At 36.8% G+C, this 14,325-nt stretch overlaps 1 protein-coding gene across 1 annotated transcript; it reads left to right on the top strand.

Annotated features, from left to right (window-relative positions):
- The first annotated feature begins 12,706 nt into the window (after window positions 1–12,706).
- LOC106621943 (very long chain fatty acid elongase 7) lies at window positions 12,707–13,911 on the top strand. Its single transcript, XM_014240973.3, has 3 exons — window positions 12,707–12,894; window positions 12,973–13,163; window positions 13,243–13,911. The coding sequence occupies exons 1-3, from the start codon at window positions 12,858–12,860 to the stop codon at window positions 13,837–13,839; spliced, it is 825 nt and encodes a 274-aa protein (XP_014096448.2). The 5' UTR covers window positions 12,707–12,857; the 3' UTR covers window positions 13,840–13,911.
- Window positions 13,912–14,325: the final 414 nt, after the last annotated feature.

Below are 14,325 nucleotides of genomic sequence, written 5' to 3'. Positions count from 1 at the left end.
GACAAAGAAAAATTATGCAATGAATAAACAGTTACTGGTTTGACCGTTCGTTTGACAGGTAATTTGAAGTTTCTCTAAACACCGTTATAGTCTATCGTTGTAATTTAAAGCTGGGTTAGCTAAAGTGACCGACCTTTGTGAAACGAGTCTCAAAGGTACCACCGTGAAAAGCTGAGAATGCCATCGACTCCTTATTTCTGTTTCTGATTGAAAACTCCCAACAGAAAACCCACGCCAACCTTTCCCTTAAGCTTTAAGCCATCAGTGAAAAAGCTCCCGCTCCTATTTTCCAGCGACTCCGTAGCACTGACCCTCTCAGTGGCATTTCTTTAGTGGATTGGTTTCGCGGAAAATGAACATGCAGGTGTAGCTTTGCTGACTAGTCTCTGCTCACGGTCCATTCAATGGTTTTGCAATGGGCTCTCCATGAAGCTCGGCCCTCTTATGGACTTGTAAATAGTAATTTCTACCTTATAAAGCACTCAATCTTCGCATAAGCCACTTCTGTGCCTTTCTGAGTTTGCATCGGATAGAAGATTTCAAGCGAAGCTCTGCACGCAGAGCTGAAAATTCAGAAAACTCAGCAATCGCGCGGGCGTGAAACATTGTGTCTTGCCCTGACGCGGCCGGACCGCTGATCGAAGCTTTTTGCAATACAGATTTCAGTACGGTTCCCTAAGACTATAAATAATATATCTTTGAACAGAAGAAGTGGTCATTTAAACCCCTCCATTCGAAGATCAAGGGTGCGATTTCCCTTGAGGCAAGGGATAGGTAAAGGACGAAAGAGCGAAACTTTCCCTTAATACATATAAATAGATCTTTGCTTCATATAAAATCGAAAATCTAAGGGTGAACACTAGCATTTATATCTGAGCGCCCCCGGAACGTGGGACCGCATTGACATGCAAACCATTTAAAATGCTGACCCTCTTTCGACTGACCTCTGCCAGTCCCTTAAACAGCTAGTCACAACTGAATACAAACTCTTCAAACCTGAGCTTCAGTACGAAATTTTAAAAATTATTGTGACCTCAAAGCATTTTATTCATGAAATTCGAGTTTGTAACAGCACCATACTTGTTTGAGTGTCTGCATAATAATCTAACTACTATAGCATATAGCTCTCATACAAAGGTAATTTCATGACTATTTACGATAAATGGCACACATGCCACTTATTGCTCAAGGTGAGATCTTTTTTAAAAGGAATATGCGTTTAAAGTCTCACTAAGCGCATACACATACATACATAGCTAATCTATGACTTAATCAGGTTAATTAAATTTTATTTCGTCATACATTACGTATTGTAAGCACGAATAAACGTTTTCATTTCACTTTTTTTAATACCCACATGTGTCTGTGTGTGTGAAGGACTAATCAGTTTTCGACAAGTAATTTTCCTACAATTTTCATTTCCGCTTGCAATTACTCCACCTATACATATACACATATGTATGTGTATTAATATACCGGTGTGTATAAAACAACAAAGGTAAGCCACCTGCTACACGACGCCGTTACACAAAAATCAACATGTGATTCCAGTCAATTAGATTGCGTGCCTGAGTGGCTAGAGCCCACAGCCACTTACAGTAGACGCTTCGCACCAATTGCTCCGCACCACATACACACACACGTGTAGTGTGTGGCAAGCGTAGGAAAACATGAAAATACTATCAAATACATTTACCAGTAGAATACACCTTATAAATAATAAATTATCAACACCCATACGAGTACGAGCGGGTGCAGCCACAAACTAACTAGCTGCCTGCTGGGTATGAGCTTATAAATGAGTTAGTGGTGGTGTTGGTCGGTGGTAGGAGCGTATACGCATAGACTTTAGCAACATATCATAAACACAAAGCACTCAGACTATCTTTGACGTGCATGAGCGCGAAAGGCGTAAGCGGCGGCGGCAGCAACACGCCTTTGTGGTAAAACGCCGTAAAAGCCGAAAATGGACGAAAGCAATGCTTGGCGCACCTTCGTTTCATGTGTGTGTATATATGTATATAACATATATGCGTATATTTATGGCATGACATGGCTCATAATAGAAAGCAACATTTCGCTTGCCACTCCCTGCTCTTTCTACGCTCAATTATCGTTCGTACGCCTTTATTACCACCATTTATCTGCTACTGCTCCTCCGCCGTACGTCAACCTCAACCTCAGCAAATAACTCTCCCGTGCGCTCTTTCAACCTTCACGTGTTAAAATCTAATAAAGTCAAATGCCTGCAAATGGTTCGGACACTCGTGTAGCCAAAAAAAAAAAAACACGCGCAAAACGGCACTCCAAAAACGCCAGCATAGTAGCAAAAACTATTAGGTACTCAAGAGTACGGCAACAAGCAAAAAAACGCTAATTAATCCACTAAGACTGAAGTCATGCGTCCACTAACACACACACACATACACACACGCTAACCTTGTGCAAATTGTGCAGGAGAGTGCGGGCGCATGCAACAATTCTAACACTTCTACGTTAGACCTCCACTTCGTGCGGTACAATTTTCGTGCCACGGCGCCTTAAAGTAGTCTAAGCCAAATTGCATGCTGGCGCTAGAAAAAGTGTCATCGATTAAGCAAAAACTGTTGGCACTTTAATTCTTTCTATGAATTCGTTTTTTTCCCCCCTTTCTATTTGCTGAATACGTTTGCTCTTTTCCTCTGCGTCCACTTCTGCAACTACTGCCAGCGGCTACACACAGGCGGTGTGGTCATAAATTGCTATTTCCGGCGTGCGCTTTTTTTGACGCGTTGCTTTTGTTGTAGTCATCAAGGCGGGCAGCAAAGTGTGAAAATTGTGCTTGAAATGCAAATGCCTGCATATTTTTTCATGTTGCAGCAATATTTAGAAGAAGTGTGTGACATTTTTCAAACACATTGTGCAAAGTTTGATGGAATTTTTTTGAGAGCTGGAAATGAGACCTGAAATATATCTATATATATTTATTAATTTTACTAACTTTCAATGAACATTACAGAATATATGAATACGAAAGTCTGCTATTATTAATTTTATTTCAAAGAACTGTTGCAGTCCACTTTACAGCTTCTCATGAGGCGAGTTTTGGTATACAATTCCTTCCATATTAGTTAAAGCTTCTGTGCGATTGCAGTGCTTACTTGAAGGGTGGACGGACGCCCATACTCGACACTTTCCCTTATTTTATCCCTTATTGGAGCCTGGTGCATCTTTGTTTGGAACAATTACCTCGTAAATTAAAACCGTAAATACTATTTACATCTTCAGCGCTCTGGCGGCATTTTCGGCTTTATCGAATAAAAACTGTAAAATATTGTATAAATTTCTCTTGAATGGCACGAAAATGAAGGACAAAGTTGGTGCGTGAATATACTCGCCAGAGTTTAAGTGAATCCATTTCAGCAGCATTGCTGTAAGCAACTTCAATAGTCCCTCCGCTTAAAGTAGCAGCTACAGCACTTCTAAATCATCAAAGAACATTTTGCACAAAACGCAAAACTATTTTTATATTCACATTTTTACGTGACAATTTTGCATTTTACATGCACACACACACACACATACACAAACTGAAATTCAAAACTCAAAATGTTTCATGCATGCCACATTGGTGGCGTATAGCTGTGGGCGAGAAAAATGCCAACAATTCAACACAACACAACAAAAAGCAACTAAAACAACAAGCGAGTGAGCAACTAAAACAACAAGCGAGTAAGCAACTACAACAACAAGCGAGTGAACAACTATTTACAACACAAGTTTAATTTAATTGTAAACCAATGCAGCAAAGTGGGCGGTTAGTAGCCGCGTGGTGAGTATCCGGTCAGAGGCAGTTGCAACAAGCGCCATTATCAGGCAGCCAGACAGTGTGTCCCGACAGTGGCGCGTTGACAGTAATGGAAATTCTGAAAAATTGAATTGCAACGCCAACGAAACTCACAATTTTCGCAGAACTCTTTTGCTCGTTAAAAGCGCCTTCGGCGTCTGCCACACCGTACCACACGCCACCCACCGCTTACCCACCGCAACTGCTGCCGCACTGTCTGCATGTCTGTCGGTCTATTTGCCTAGGCGTCTCGCAGCTGTCTGTCCATGCTGTCTGTCTAGCATTTTCGTTGCACGAAATGTTAGACTGTCCATACAGTCACTGGCTTAAATATAGTTACACATGTGTATATAAATATGTGTAGATGTGCGCACATTGGCTGCCGCGTCCTTAGACGTGTGTAAGTGTTTGTTTCGCTGATATTTACATATTGTCACTTACGTATGTATGCACATGTGTGTGTGTGTCCGTTGAGGTTACATGAATGCCATGCACCAGACATCGCCACAGACAGCGCAGCCTCGATCCGTATTTTCGTCCACTCGCCTATTTGCTTTACAGCCTGTTTGTATATAATATACATATGCACATATATACTAGGGTGGAGCGAAAACATTTTTTTTTTTTGCTTAACCTGAGGATAAAATTTGTAGATCATAAAAATAGAAAACTTTTGAACAAAAAAAAATTCTTTTTTAACACCTAGCGGCAGCGCACTCAGTTTTAAAGTAAATTTCGAGTTAAAATTTTTTTTGGACAAGAAAAAATTATTTTTGGTTTAAACTCTTACATTTTTGGCTCAAAATTTATTTTAACGCTTAAGGAAAGCATGTTGTCGTTTAAGACTTGTTTTTAAAACTCCAATAATGACCAGAAAATTTTTTTTTAGAGGACTCTCCACAGCTCCTAGAACACTTATTAAAAATTATAAGTCTTAAAAAAAATGTTAAAATGTTAAAAAATTTTAACTCGAAATTTACTTTAAAAGTGTTAAAAAAAAAATTGTTTTTGACCAAAAATTTTCTTTTTTTATAATCTACAGATTTTACCCTCAGGCTAAGCAAAAAAAAAAATTTTTTTTTCGCTCCACCCTTACTATAATATGTATTTATGTATTATGGCTATGGTTTGGTCTGCTCGTCTGCCACGAATTTCTGTGTTGATTTTTGTTCGTTAAATCTACAAATACATATATGTTCGTATGTATGTGTCTACATATGCCTACATGTGCTTTCTTACTACTCTCACGCTTATACATACAAAATGTATGTATGTATTTGCTATGCTAACTTTATTTGTTTGTAATACTCATTTGCATGAATTTAACAAGAGCATACATTTAGGCGCACGAGCTTGGCAACGCGCAACAATTGCATGCTTAGCCACGCTCATGCAATCAAAATAACGGTACATTGCGAATTTAATGCAAATATTTAAATGTACAAAAAGTATTTGGGAGTATGGACACACACACAAGAGTATACAAATATGTACGTATATAACATACATTAGGGTGAGCAAAAAAAAAATAATAAATAATAATAGTGATAACAAATTTATGTGTTAAAATTAACCTATATACAGAGAAACAAAGAAAAAAATTTTAACTTCGCCTACCGAAGCTATAATACCCTTTACAGAAAACAAAATATTTTATGAATAACTCGGTCTTGATTTCGATCGCTTAGTTTGTATGACAGCTAAAACCTATAATGGTTCGATTTCGGCGGATCCAATAAATAAGTAGCTTCTTAGCGAGAAAAAGACATGTGTAAAATTTCAAATCGATATCTCAAAAACTGAGGGACTAGTTCGGGTATATTCAGAGAGACGAACATTAACCTTAACTCTACTCGCAACGCTGATCATTTATATATAATATTATATGTACTTTATAGGCTCTCCAACGTTTCCTACTGGTCGTGACAAATTTAATACATGTGGATCAATACTCTGATCGTTTTAAAGCTTTCCAGTATACGAATTTTTGAATTGCAAAATGTCGCATTAAGGTAAACTTTTCCGGAAATTTTATACACTACTGGAGTCGACGATGTAAAAAATGTTATCCTAAATGTTCAAAAGTTATGGTATTTTTAATGAAAACAGATTTTTTAATTTATTTCTAATATATGTATATATGAATAACTTTGAATGCTCAGCGACACCTTTTAAAATTAAACCTAAAATTTTACCTTGCAGGGATTTTTTTTCTATTGGTAATGATAAAAAGATATGTAAGTTGATTTTAAGCCATAAAAGCGATATTCGTTTCTTTTTTGGGCTCACCCTTATACTCGTTTACTATATATACGTATGTAGACTTCGCATCTGCTTGGCTTCCATATGTTTACGAACTTAATGCCAGCGCTTATGTTTTGCTTGTCATATTGGCCATGAATGTAATGGCTTTTTACATTAGTCCAACTACTTGTAATTTTCTAGGTGTCAATTTAATGTAAAGAAAATTTCATGAATTGTCACGGATATTTGAGGTGTTTGACGCTTTCAAATTTTAAACACAGTTTACCTCAGCAATGACGGTAGTACTTGTTACCAGTGCATATACATACTTGTATGTATGTACACTGACTTACTTCCGCCACTTCGCCTATCGAAATCGATAGTTACCGGTTCCAATTGCATTTCCAAATTCGAAAATTTTAAACGGATAGTGGAATACAAATATATCTTCCATACTGCAGACTGTATCAATAGACTTGTAGATTTTGACTTGAGGCTATATTTTTTATGCTCTCGCGACAAGCTGCACAGCTTATAATAATCTTACTCAGCTAACGATTGGATATAGAGCTATACATATATTATATATTGGTGTATGCATTAATTCGTGCGGTTTTCTAAGAGAGGGCTCTACTAGTATTATTTCGCGTCGTATTCATCTGTGGCTATATTCATTTCAAAGGTACTGCCATTTCGCGTCGTTTTCAGTAGTTATAAATTGTTTGAGCGTGAACAACAATTTGTTTCATTCATTTGAAAATATCGAAATTTGTACCAGATAAAGAGTTTTTGCGGGGAGTTCTTCTTCATTATTTTAACATGAAGAAAAGTGCTGCCGAAAGCCATCGTATTTTACTGGACGTTTATGGTGACCATGCTTTAGCCGAACGAACGTGTTAAAAGTGGTTTGCACGGTTTAAAAGTGGCAATTTCGACTTAGACGACGGAGAAGGACCCCGACAGCCAAACAAACTTCAAGACGAAGAATTGGAGACATTGCTCGACGCAGATGCATGCCAGACGCAAGAAGAACTTGCAAAAGTATTAGGAGTTGATCAAGCAACCGTTTCCAGACGATTAAAATCATTAGGATTCATCCAGAAGCTTGGAAATTGGGTGCCTTATGAATTAAAGCCAAGAGACGTCGAACGTCGAATCTGCATGTCAGAAATGTTGCTTTAACGCCACCAAAAGAAGTCGTTTTTGCATCGAATTGTCACTGGCGATGAAAAATGGATTCATTATGATAACCCAAAGCGCAAGAAGTCGTATGTGAAGCCCGGCTAACCATCAACATGCACGGCAAAGCCGAATATCCATGCTGCTAAGGTTATGCTATGTATTTGGTGGGACCACAAGTGTGTGCTCTATTATGAGCTATTGAAGACGATCAATGGGGACCTCTACCGAAAACAATTGATTCGTTTGAAAAAGACCATCGCAGAAAAACGACCAGAATATGCGACCAGACACGAATCAATAATTTTTCATCATGACAACGCTCGGCCACATGTTGCAAGGCCAGTTAAAAACTATTTGGAAAACTGTGGGTGGGAAGTTCTACCTCACCCGCCTTATAGCCCAGACATAGCACCTTCCGATTACCACTTGTTCAGATCAATGCAGAATGCCCTCACCGGAGTACGCTTCTCTTCAGAACAGGGTATCAGAAATTGGATTGATTCTTTCTTGACCTCCAAGCCGGAGAAGTTCTTTTGGGATGGAATCCACAAACTGCCAGAAAGATGAGCAATACTTTGAACATTAAATATATAACAATATTTTCACAATAAAGTCTTAATTTTCGTTAAAAAACCGCACGAATTAATGCATACACCCAAATGTATATATGTATACTAAAATAATGACGATGGCGAGATTAATTGAAATCTATCTATTCGTCCGCCGACCATCCATCCATCCAACCGTCTGTCCATGTAAGCGATAACTTGATTAAAAGTGGAATTCGATGAAGCTTGATACACGAATTCCTTAACACTTTGAGGAGATTGGTATTACAGATGAACAAAATCTGACCACTGTCAGAAAATGTAATTGATCCGTAAGACGTAAAGTGCTATAACAGATTAAGCTTACAAAATCAAATTTGATATGAAAGTTCATAGTAGAGTTGCTTTAAATTAAAAAGCAAAAGGAGGACTCCACTAGGCGTATATATACAAACGGACATGGCTAAATCGACTCAGCTAAATCGCTACGCTGATCATTTATATACAGCGTCTACCAACAGGGACGACGTGATTTGGACAACTTGTAGCGGCCATGTTTGTTAGCGGATTTAATTCAAATTTCGTCAGTTCACCACATATTTCACGTCTAAACTTGAAGGCATTGCGTTCAAAGTTTGACGCCTGGTAAATTTGATTGTTTTATCTCATTTTAACATTACGCCGTTCTTATTGGTAGACGCTGTATATTCTTCATAGGTTCTCCTACCTTTCCTACTGGTTGTTACAAACTTCGTTGCAGCCTTAATATGTAATGATCGGTATACAATCGTTCTTACTAGTGCTTTCAAGTATCTCAATAGCAGACTTAGACTTCTAACAACGAAGCGCCTCATGAGTTGGCTGAGGTGACAATTTCACCAAAGCGCAGTCTGTCTAACGAAAGTCAGTTCGCGTGTTTTGTACAGATCTGTCAGCATTTCAAGCTTTTATTGCTGTTATTGACATCTTAAATACTTGATTTTTTTTTTTTTTGATATATAACGCGACTTAGGTTGAAAAAGTTCAGAACGTGAGCTTTGATCTTTTCACACATGGTCGCTTGGTGTAATTTAGTATATAGTTATGTTAAAAAAAAACATAAAATAAATAAATGTATCGCTTAAGCGCTTTCAGCCGAGAGCAATTAGATAATATAATAGTAATTTGTACTAACACTGAGTCAAACATAATAAACAAACATATATTCATACAAAATCTACAGCATTCAATTGAATGTGCTAAAATGAACGGTAGTTTATTGTTTGTTGTTTTTATTGTGTTTATTTTGGCTTACCTTACTTATTATTAAAACAGATTTTATAATATTTCATAATTAATATTTTTTTACTCTACTTTACTAGATTTTATTTAGTGACAGCATATGACGATTTCTCTGTTACAACAATAATAAATTTTGTATTTATTTCTATAGCGGAAACTTAAAAAGGTTAATATAATTAAGTGTCTTAATTACTTTACAACGCACTTTGACGAATTGTAGCAGGTTTTTTTAAGTAATAACTCAGTTGCTAATGGCACAAACAGTCACCGACACAAAACCGTGGACCGAATCAGCTGATACGACCTATCTTATGAGAGCGCAATTTTAATGAACAGTCTTCTACCGTCCGCTTCTACCGACCGTGCGGTAGGATATCCGCAAAAATTGGATTTTTTCCATAGAAACGAGTGAACTGAGAGTGAGAGAGCAATCTCTTGCAACGCAGGGTTGCCAATCTTGATATTTTGTAGAAATTAAAAAATGAACTTGAATATATTTAAAATATTCTTAAAATAACTCAAAATCACTGTCGAATACACTTATTTATAAATAGGTAAACTATTTTAAATAGTTGGATTTTAGTTTTAAGCTTTTACATTATGAAAAATTATACCTAAAAAACTAAATGTGTGAAAAATCGTGTATACAAATAGAACAATGGCAACATTGCTGAAATGAAAACAAAAGAGAACAACTGATTTCTGCATTGCAACTACGGGCATAACTTTTGTCAAATTTAGTTTGATACGGTAAGTACGGAAGAGAGGAATGTCGGTGACTGTTTGTGCTATAACCTGCGTTAAAGACAGGATGAGTGCAGAGTGAAAAAGAGAGAACCTAGAACATATGATTAAACAAGTAAAAGAGAGTTTAGTTTGTTTAACGATTAACTAATATGTTTTGTTAATATTAAATATATATAATATATAATTAGATATTTACTTTAAAACTTTAGACGGTGTAAGCCCAAACCCAAATGACTTTGACAGCTGATCTTTTCATTAGCTGAAATCCCCACTCCGTCTATTCGAATTTTTCTGAAAATAAGAAAAACAAGTAAGGCAGAGCTAGGTGCGGCTGTAACTAAACATTTTATACTCTCGCCATTTTCAAAGGTCAAAGCCGGGGGCATATTTTCAGGTGTAAATTATTAAGTAAACTGTTAAAAGTCGACTGTATAGAGGTTAGAAGAAGTATTGGTCTGATTATAAGCATTTTCAACTTAAGCACAGATAATTATCGTAGAAAGACGCTCCCCTAATTTCATTAACATAACGTAGATATTTACCGTTGGTACAGTTTAAAGTCAACCGGAAATTCAAAAATGTTTATAGTCGTTACACGGGGGCTAGGGGAACTATTAAGCCAACTTTATATACTCTTGACAAGCGGACAGCTTGAATTAGGAAAAGGTTATACAGTATAAAGTCAGCCGAAAGTTCGAAAACTTTTATATTAGGTACACGGCGGCTAGGGTAACTATTGAACCGATCCATTTATGACGTAAGGGCAAATCATTAATGGAAGAAGATTATTTCCGAAATTAATATTCAATAGTTTCGATAAAAAGTCAGCCATAGGCATTTTAGTGAGGTGGTCCACTTTTTGAACATTTTTGTCTTCAGTTGGAGCTTAGTAAAAGCACACTTTTAGTAGTTAGCAGTTAAGGAACATAATCCTTTAAGTTGCATAACCTTTTAGAAGAGCTTTAAGTCACGAAAATTGCACAATATGAATAAATTAAAATTGAATTTGCACTTCCTTTTTTTCTTTGCTTTCAGCTTCATAAATCGGCTGTTTGCGTATTCTCCAGATTTTTGTGCGCACGCACAGATATTTGCTTCTTTGTGGGACACGTAACATTTTTTTTATAATCTCGCAGCTGAGAGAATGCGCACACTGTCGTTTACGTGCTCTTCTCTCAAAGAGTAGGTATTTTACTTCAACATGAATTCGATCTCATTTCAAACTTTTTTCTATTTGCAATTGCCAATCAGCCTGTAAATTTCTGTTTTCTAAGGAACGATATTACTTTGAGATATATTGATAAATTTGTCAACTTTTGCAATCATAAAACAGGGAAAACACTTATATATAAAAAATATACATATATTTAAATACATGTACAAGTATGTATGTATGTATTTTGTATTTGTCGCTAACTACTAAATGGGCTTAAGTGCAGTAATATACTTTTAATTATGTTAATAATAGATGATATTGCTCTTAACAAGGTTGGGTGCATACTTAAATATTTACTCTGCTTATATACTTGCTGGAATTCACATATTTCAAATGTCTAAAAGTGGTAATATATATGTAAATACATCCGTATGCCTGAACTTAGGTAGTTCTATTGTGTTCGTTCTTGTTGTGTCGAAACAATTTCTACAATAATTTCTTACGTATTTTTATACCCGCGCAGAATGCTGCCGAAGAGTATTATAACTGATTTCTGAAGAAGCTGCTTCTGTAAATTTTCGTAAATGGCCGGTATTGGTACCTTGCCACGCCCACAAATCATACGATACGAGAGCAAACGTGGAAAGTATGTGTGCTTGAAAAACTTGTTTAGTCTCTTTCTTTCTCTCTAGCATTTATTGGTTCTTTGCGTACATGTGGTAAATCACACCCATTTCCATACAACCGTTATGTCAAAAACAACTGAAAGTAAGATAAGGAAACGTCAGATGCAAAAAATTACAGCTGATTTGCATGCGAATAGGTACATGCATATAAGAAATAGTCAATGGGCATGGCACCGAGCTAAGGCGAAATCGCATATCTCAGCAAATACCCAGCACTAAATTGTGCATTGGATTAAGGTATGTAAATTCTAATGACATCAAAGTTCGTTTCATTGAAAGTGGAGTTGAAAAGGCTAAGCACATTTGAAATTTTTTGCATATTTGCATGAAATTCATATGCATAATACTCGTATAGGCTAAAATATGCAAAACATTCTCTATGTTAAACTAATATAAAACTAATAAAACAATAAAAATTGTTAACTTCGGTTGCACCGCAGCTAGAACACCCTTCACAAATACAAAAATTCCTTACAAGCACTTGATTTTGATCGGTCAATTTGTATGGCAGCTATATGCCATAGTGACTCGAACTGAAAAATTTCTGCGGAGTTTGCACCATTGCCTCAAACAATAACATATGCCAAATTTCGCAACCATATCTCATCAAATACAAAAGTTTTCCACAAAACGACTGGATTTTGATCGCACAGTTTGTATGACAGCTATAAGCTATAGTGGCCCGATATTGACGGTTCCGGCAAATGAGCAGCTTCATGGGAAGAACAGCACGTGTGCAGAATTTCAGATCAATATCTCATTGCTAAATCGACTCAGCTCATCACGCTGATTATTTATATACGTATGTATATATAATACTTTATAAGATCTCCGACATTTCCTGCTGGGTGTTACAAACTTCGTTTCAAACTTAATATACCCATTACACAGCATAAATATGTTGTGTTAGTTAGCGACTATCTTAGGTTCGGCAGCGTTCGATTTTACACTACCTTACTGTTCAATTCAATTTGTTTTTGGTCGTAGATCACTGTCAGCGTACAAACTCCGATTTATATTCACAATAAACAAACAAACAGTTAACGAATTTCGCACAGAGCTCACAGCTCAACTCAGAGCTATAATACTGATTGATTAGACGCTGAGCTGTTTATTAGTAGCGCTGCAACCGTTTGGTGCGTTCGAAAATTGTGTTTAGTACGTACGAATAACCCTAAAGCGTACAAATGTCGCTAAGTTTAGAAAACATATTTCCCGAACGCGGTAATGTCAAAAAATAATTAAAAAATAATTTAAAATAATATTTTTGACAATTGTCTACAACATTTTTCTACCATACAGATCCTGTGGCGCAGCAATTGCCGCTACTCGGCTCACCTGTACCAATCATTGCGCTAACATTGGCCTACCTCGCCATCGTGCTGGTCATCGGACCGATTTTCATGCGCAACCGCAAGCCGTATAATATCAAAAAAGTGATTTTGGTCTACAATTTTCTGCAAATAATCGGCAATTGCTGGCTAAGCTATCTGGTGAGTTGCGCAACAAAATCCATGAAGAGTTTTGAAAAGCATCAACGGGGAAAATTCAAATTTTTTCGCACATTTTCAGTTCATCGTCACATTTTATACGCGCCGTGCGGAAGTGCCCGATTTCGGTTGTCTTTCGAAATATCCTAACACACCGACACTACAAAAGCTCAACATACGTGGACTTTACGCGTTCTACCTCTTCAAAGTGATCGATTATGTGGAGACGATTTTCTTTGTGCTGCGCAAAAGCTTCAAGCAAGTGTCATTCCTGCACATTTACCATCACATCATGATGAGCATCTTCGTCTACTATCTGGCCACCTATTATGGTAGTGCGGGTCAATATGCCAGCGTCATTATTATGAATTGTGCGGTGCATGGTTTCATGTACACGTATTACTTCATATCGGCTCTAAATATGAATATGGGTTTGTGGTGGAAGAAATACATTACAAGATTGCAGTTAACGCATTTTGTGCTAGTTCTACTGCATCACTCCTATCCGTTGATCTTTCGGCCGCAATGTGACTTTCCCAAAGGCTTGCTGTGGTTTGCTGTCTGTCAATCATTGATAATGTTGTGGCTATTTGGCAATTTCTATGTGCGCACATATTTGCGGAAGCATCAAAAAGCGGCCGTGTTTGCTGATCAAAATAAAACTGTCAAAACGTATTAAATAAATGGCTTAAAAGCGAATTAAAAATATTAAAATAAAATCAGTATATGAAAATTTTAATTCAAAAATCTATACAGCCGTGTAATTTAGTAGTTAGTTTGCAGGATAAAAATAAAAATGATTTCATGTTGTTGCCTATATTTTAAGGCGATTCGATTTTCTGCACTCAAAACGTCAGCGAATATAAGCTGGGTATCGATTTCTGTCTCTCGGTTTGTTTTGAAGGCATATGACATAGGATTTGGTCAACTATATATTTTTCGGATTTAAAAACAAAGTGGTTATATTCGATCACTTACTAGGTGCGAAACTTTGCTTGAATCTCTAAAGTCGCCAACATTTCTTGATGCAGTGTAAAAATGCGCGAAAACGAATATTAAGCACGCCAACCATATATAGGTTACCGATAACCTTAAAGTATTACCTTTATGGCTAAGAATCGTCGAAACCGAAAATGACGACTTCTGTGTCTGAGTTTATACCGAA

The sequence above is a fragment of the Bactrocera oleae genome, chromosome 4 (genome assembly GCF_042242935.1).
Source record: "Bactrocera oleae isolate idBacOlea1 chromosome 4, idBacOlea1, whole genome shotgun sequence".
NCBI classification, from domain to species: Eukaryota; Metazoa; Arthropoda; class Insecta; order Diptera; family Tephritidae; genus Bactrocera; species Bactrocera oleae.
The sequence above is the reverse complement of the archived record's forward strand: the minus strand, read 5'-3'. Positions and strand labels throughout refer to the sequence as shown.

What these genes read in the sequence shown, in the direction of transcription:
- LOC106621943 (XM_014240973.3), top strand. Translation starts at nt 12,858, where the DNA reads ATGTCGCTAAGTTTAGAAAACATATTTCCCGAACGCG. An exon ending in AAACATATTTCCCGAACGCG is followed by an intron (nt 12,895 to 12,972) that starts GTAATGTCAAAA and finishes TCTACCATACAG; the next exon opens with ATCCTGTGGCGCAGCAATTG. An exon ending in ATTGCTGGCTAAGCTATCTG is followed by an intron (nt 13,164 to 13,242) that starts GTGAGTTGCGCA and finishes GCACATTTTCAG; the next exon opens with TTCATCGTCACATTTTATAC.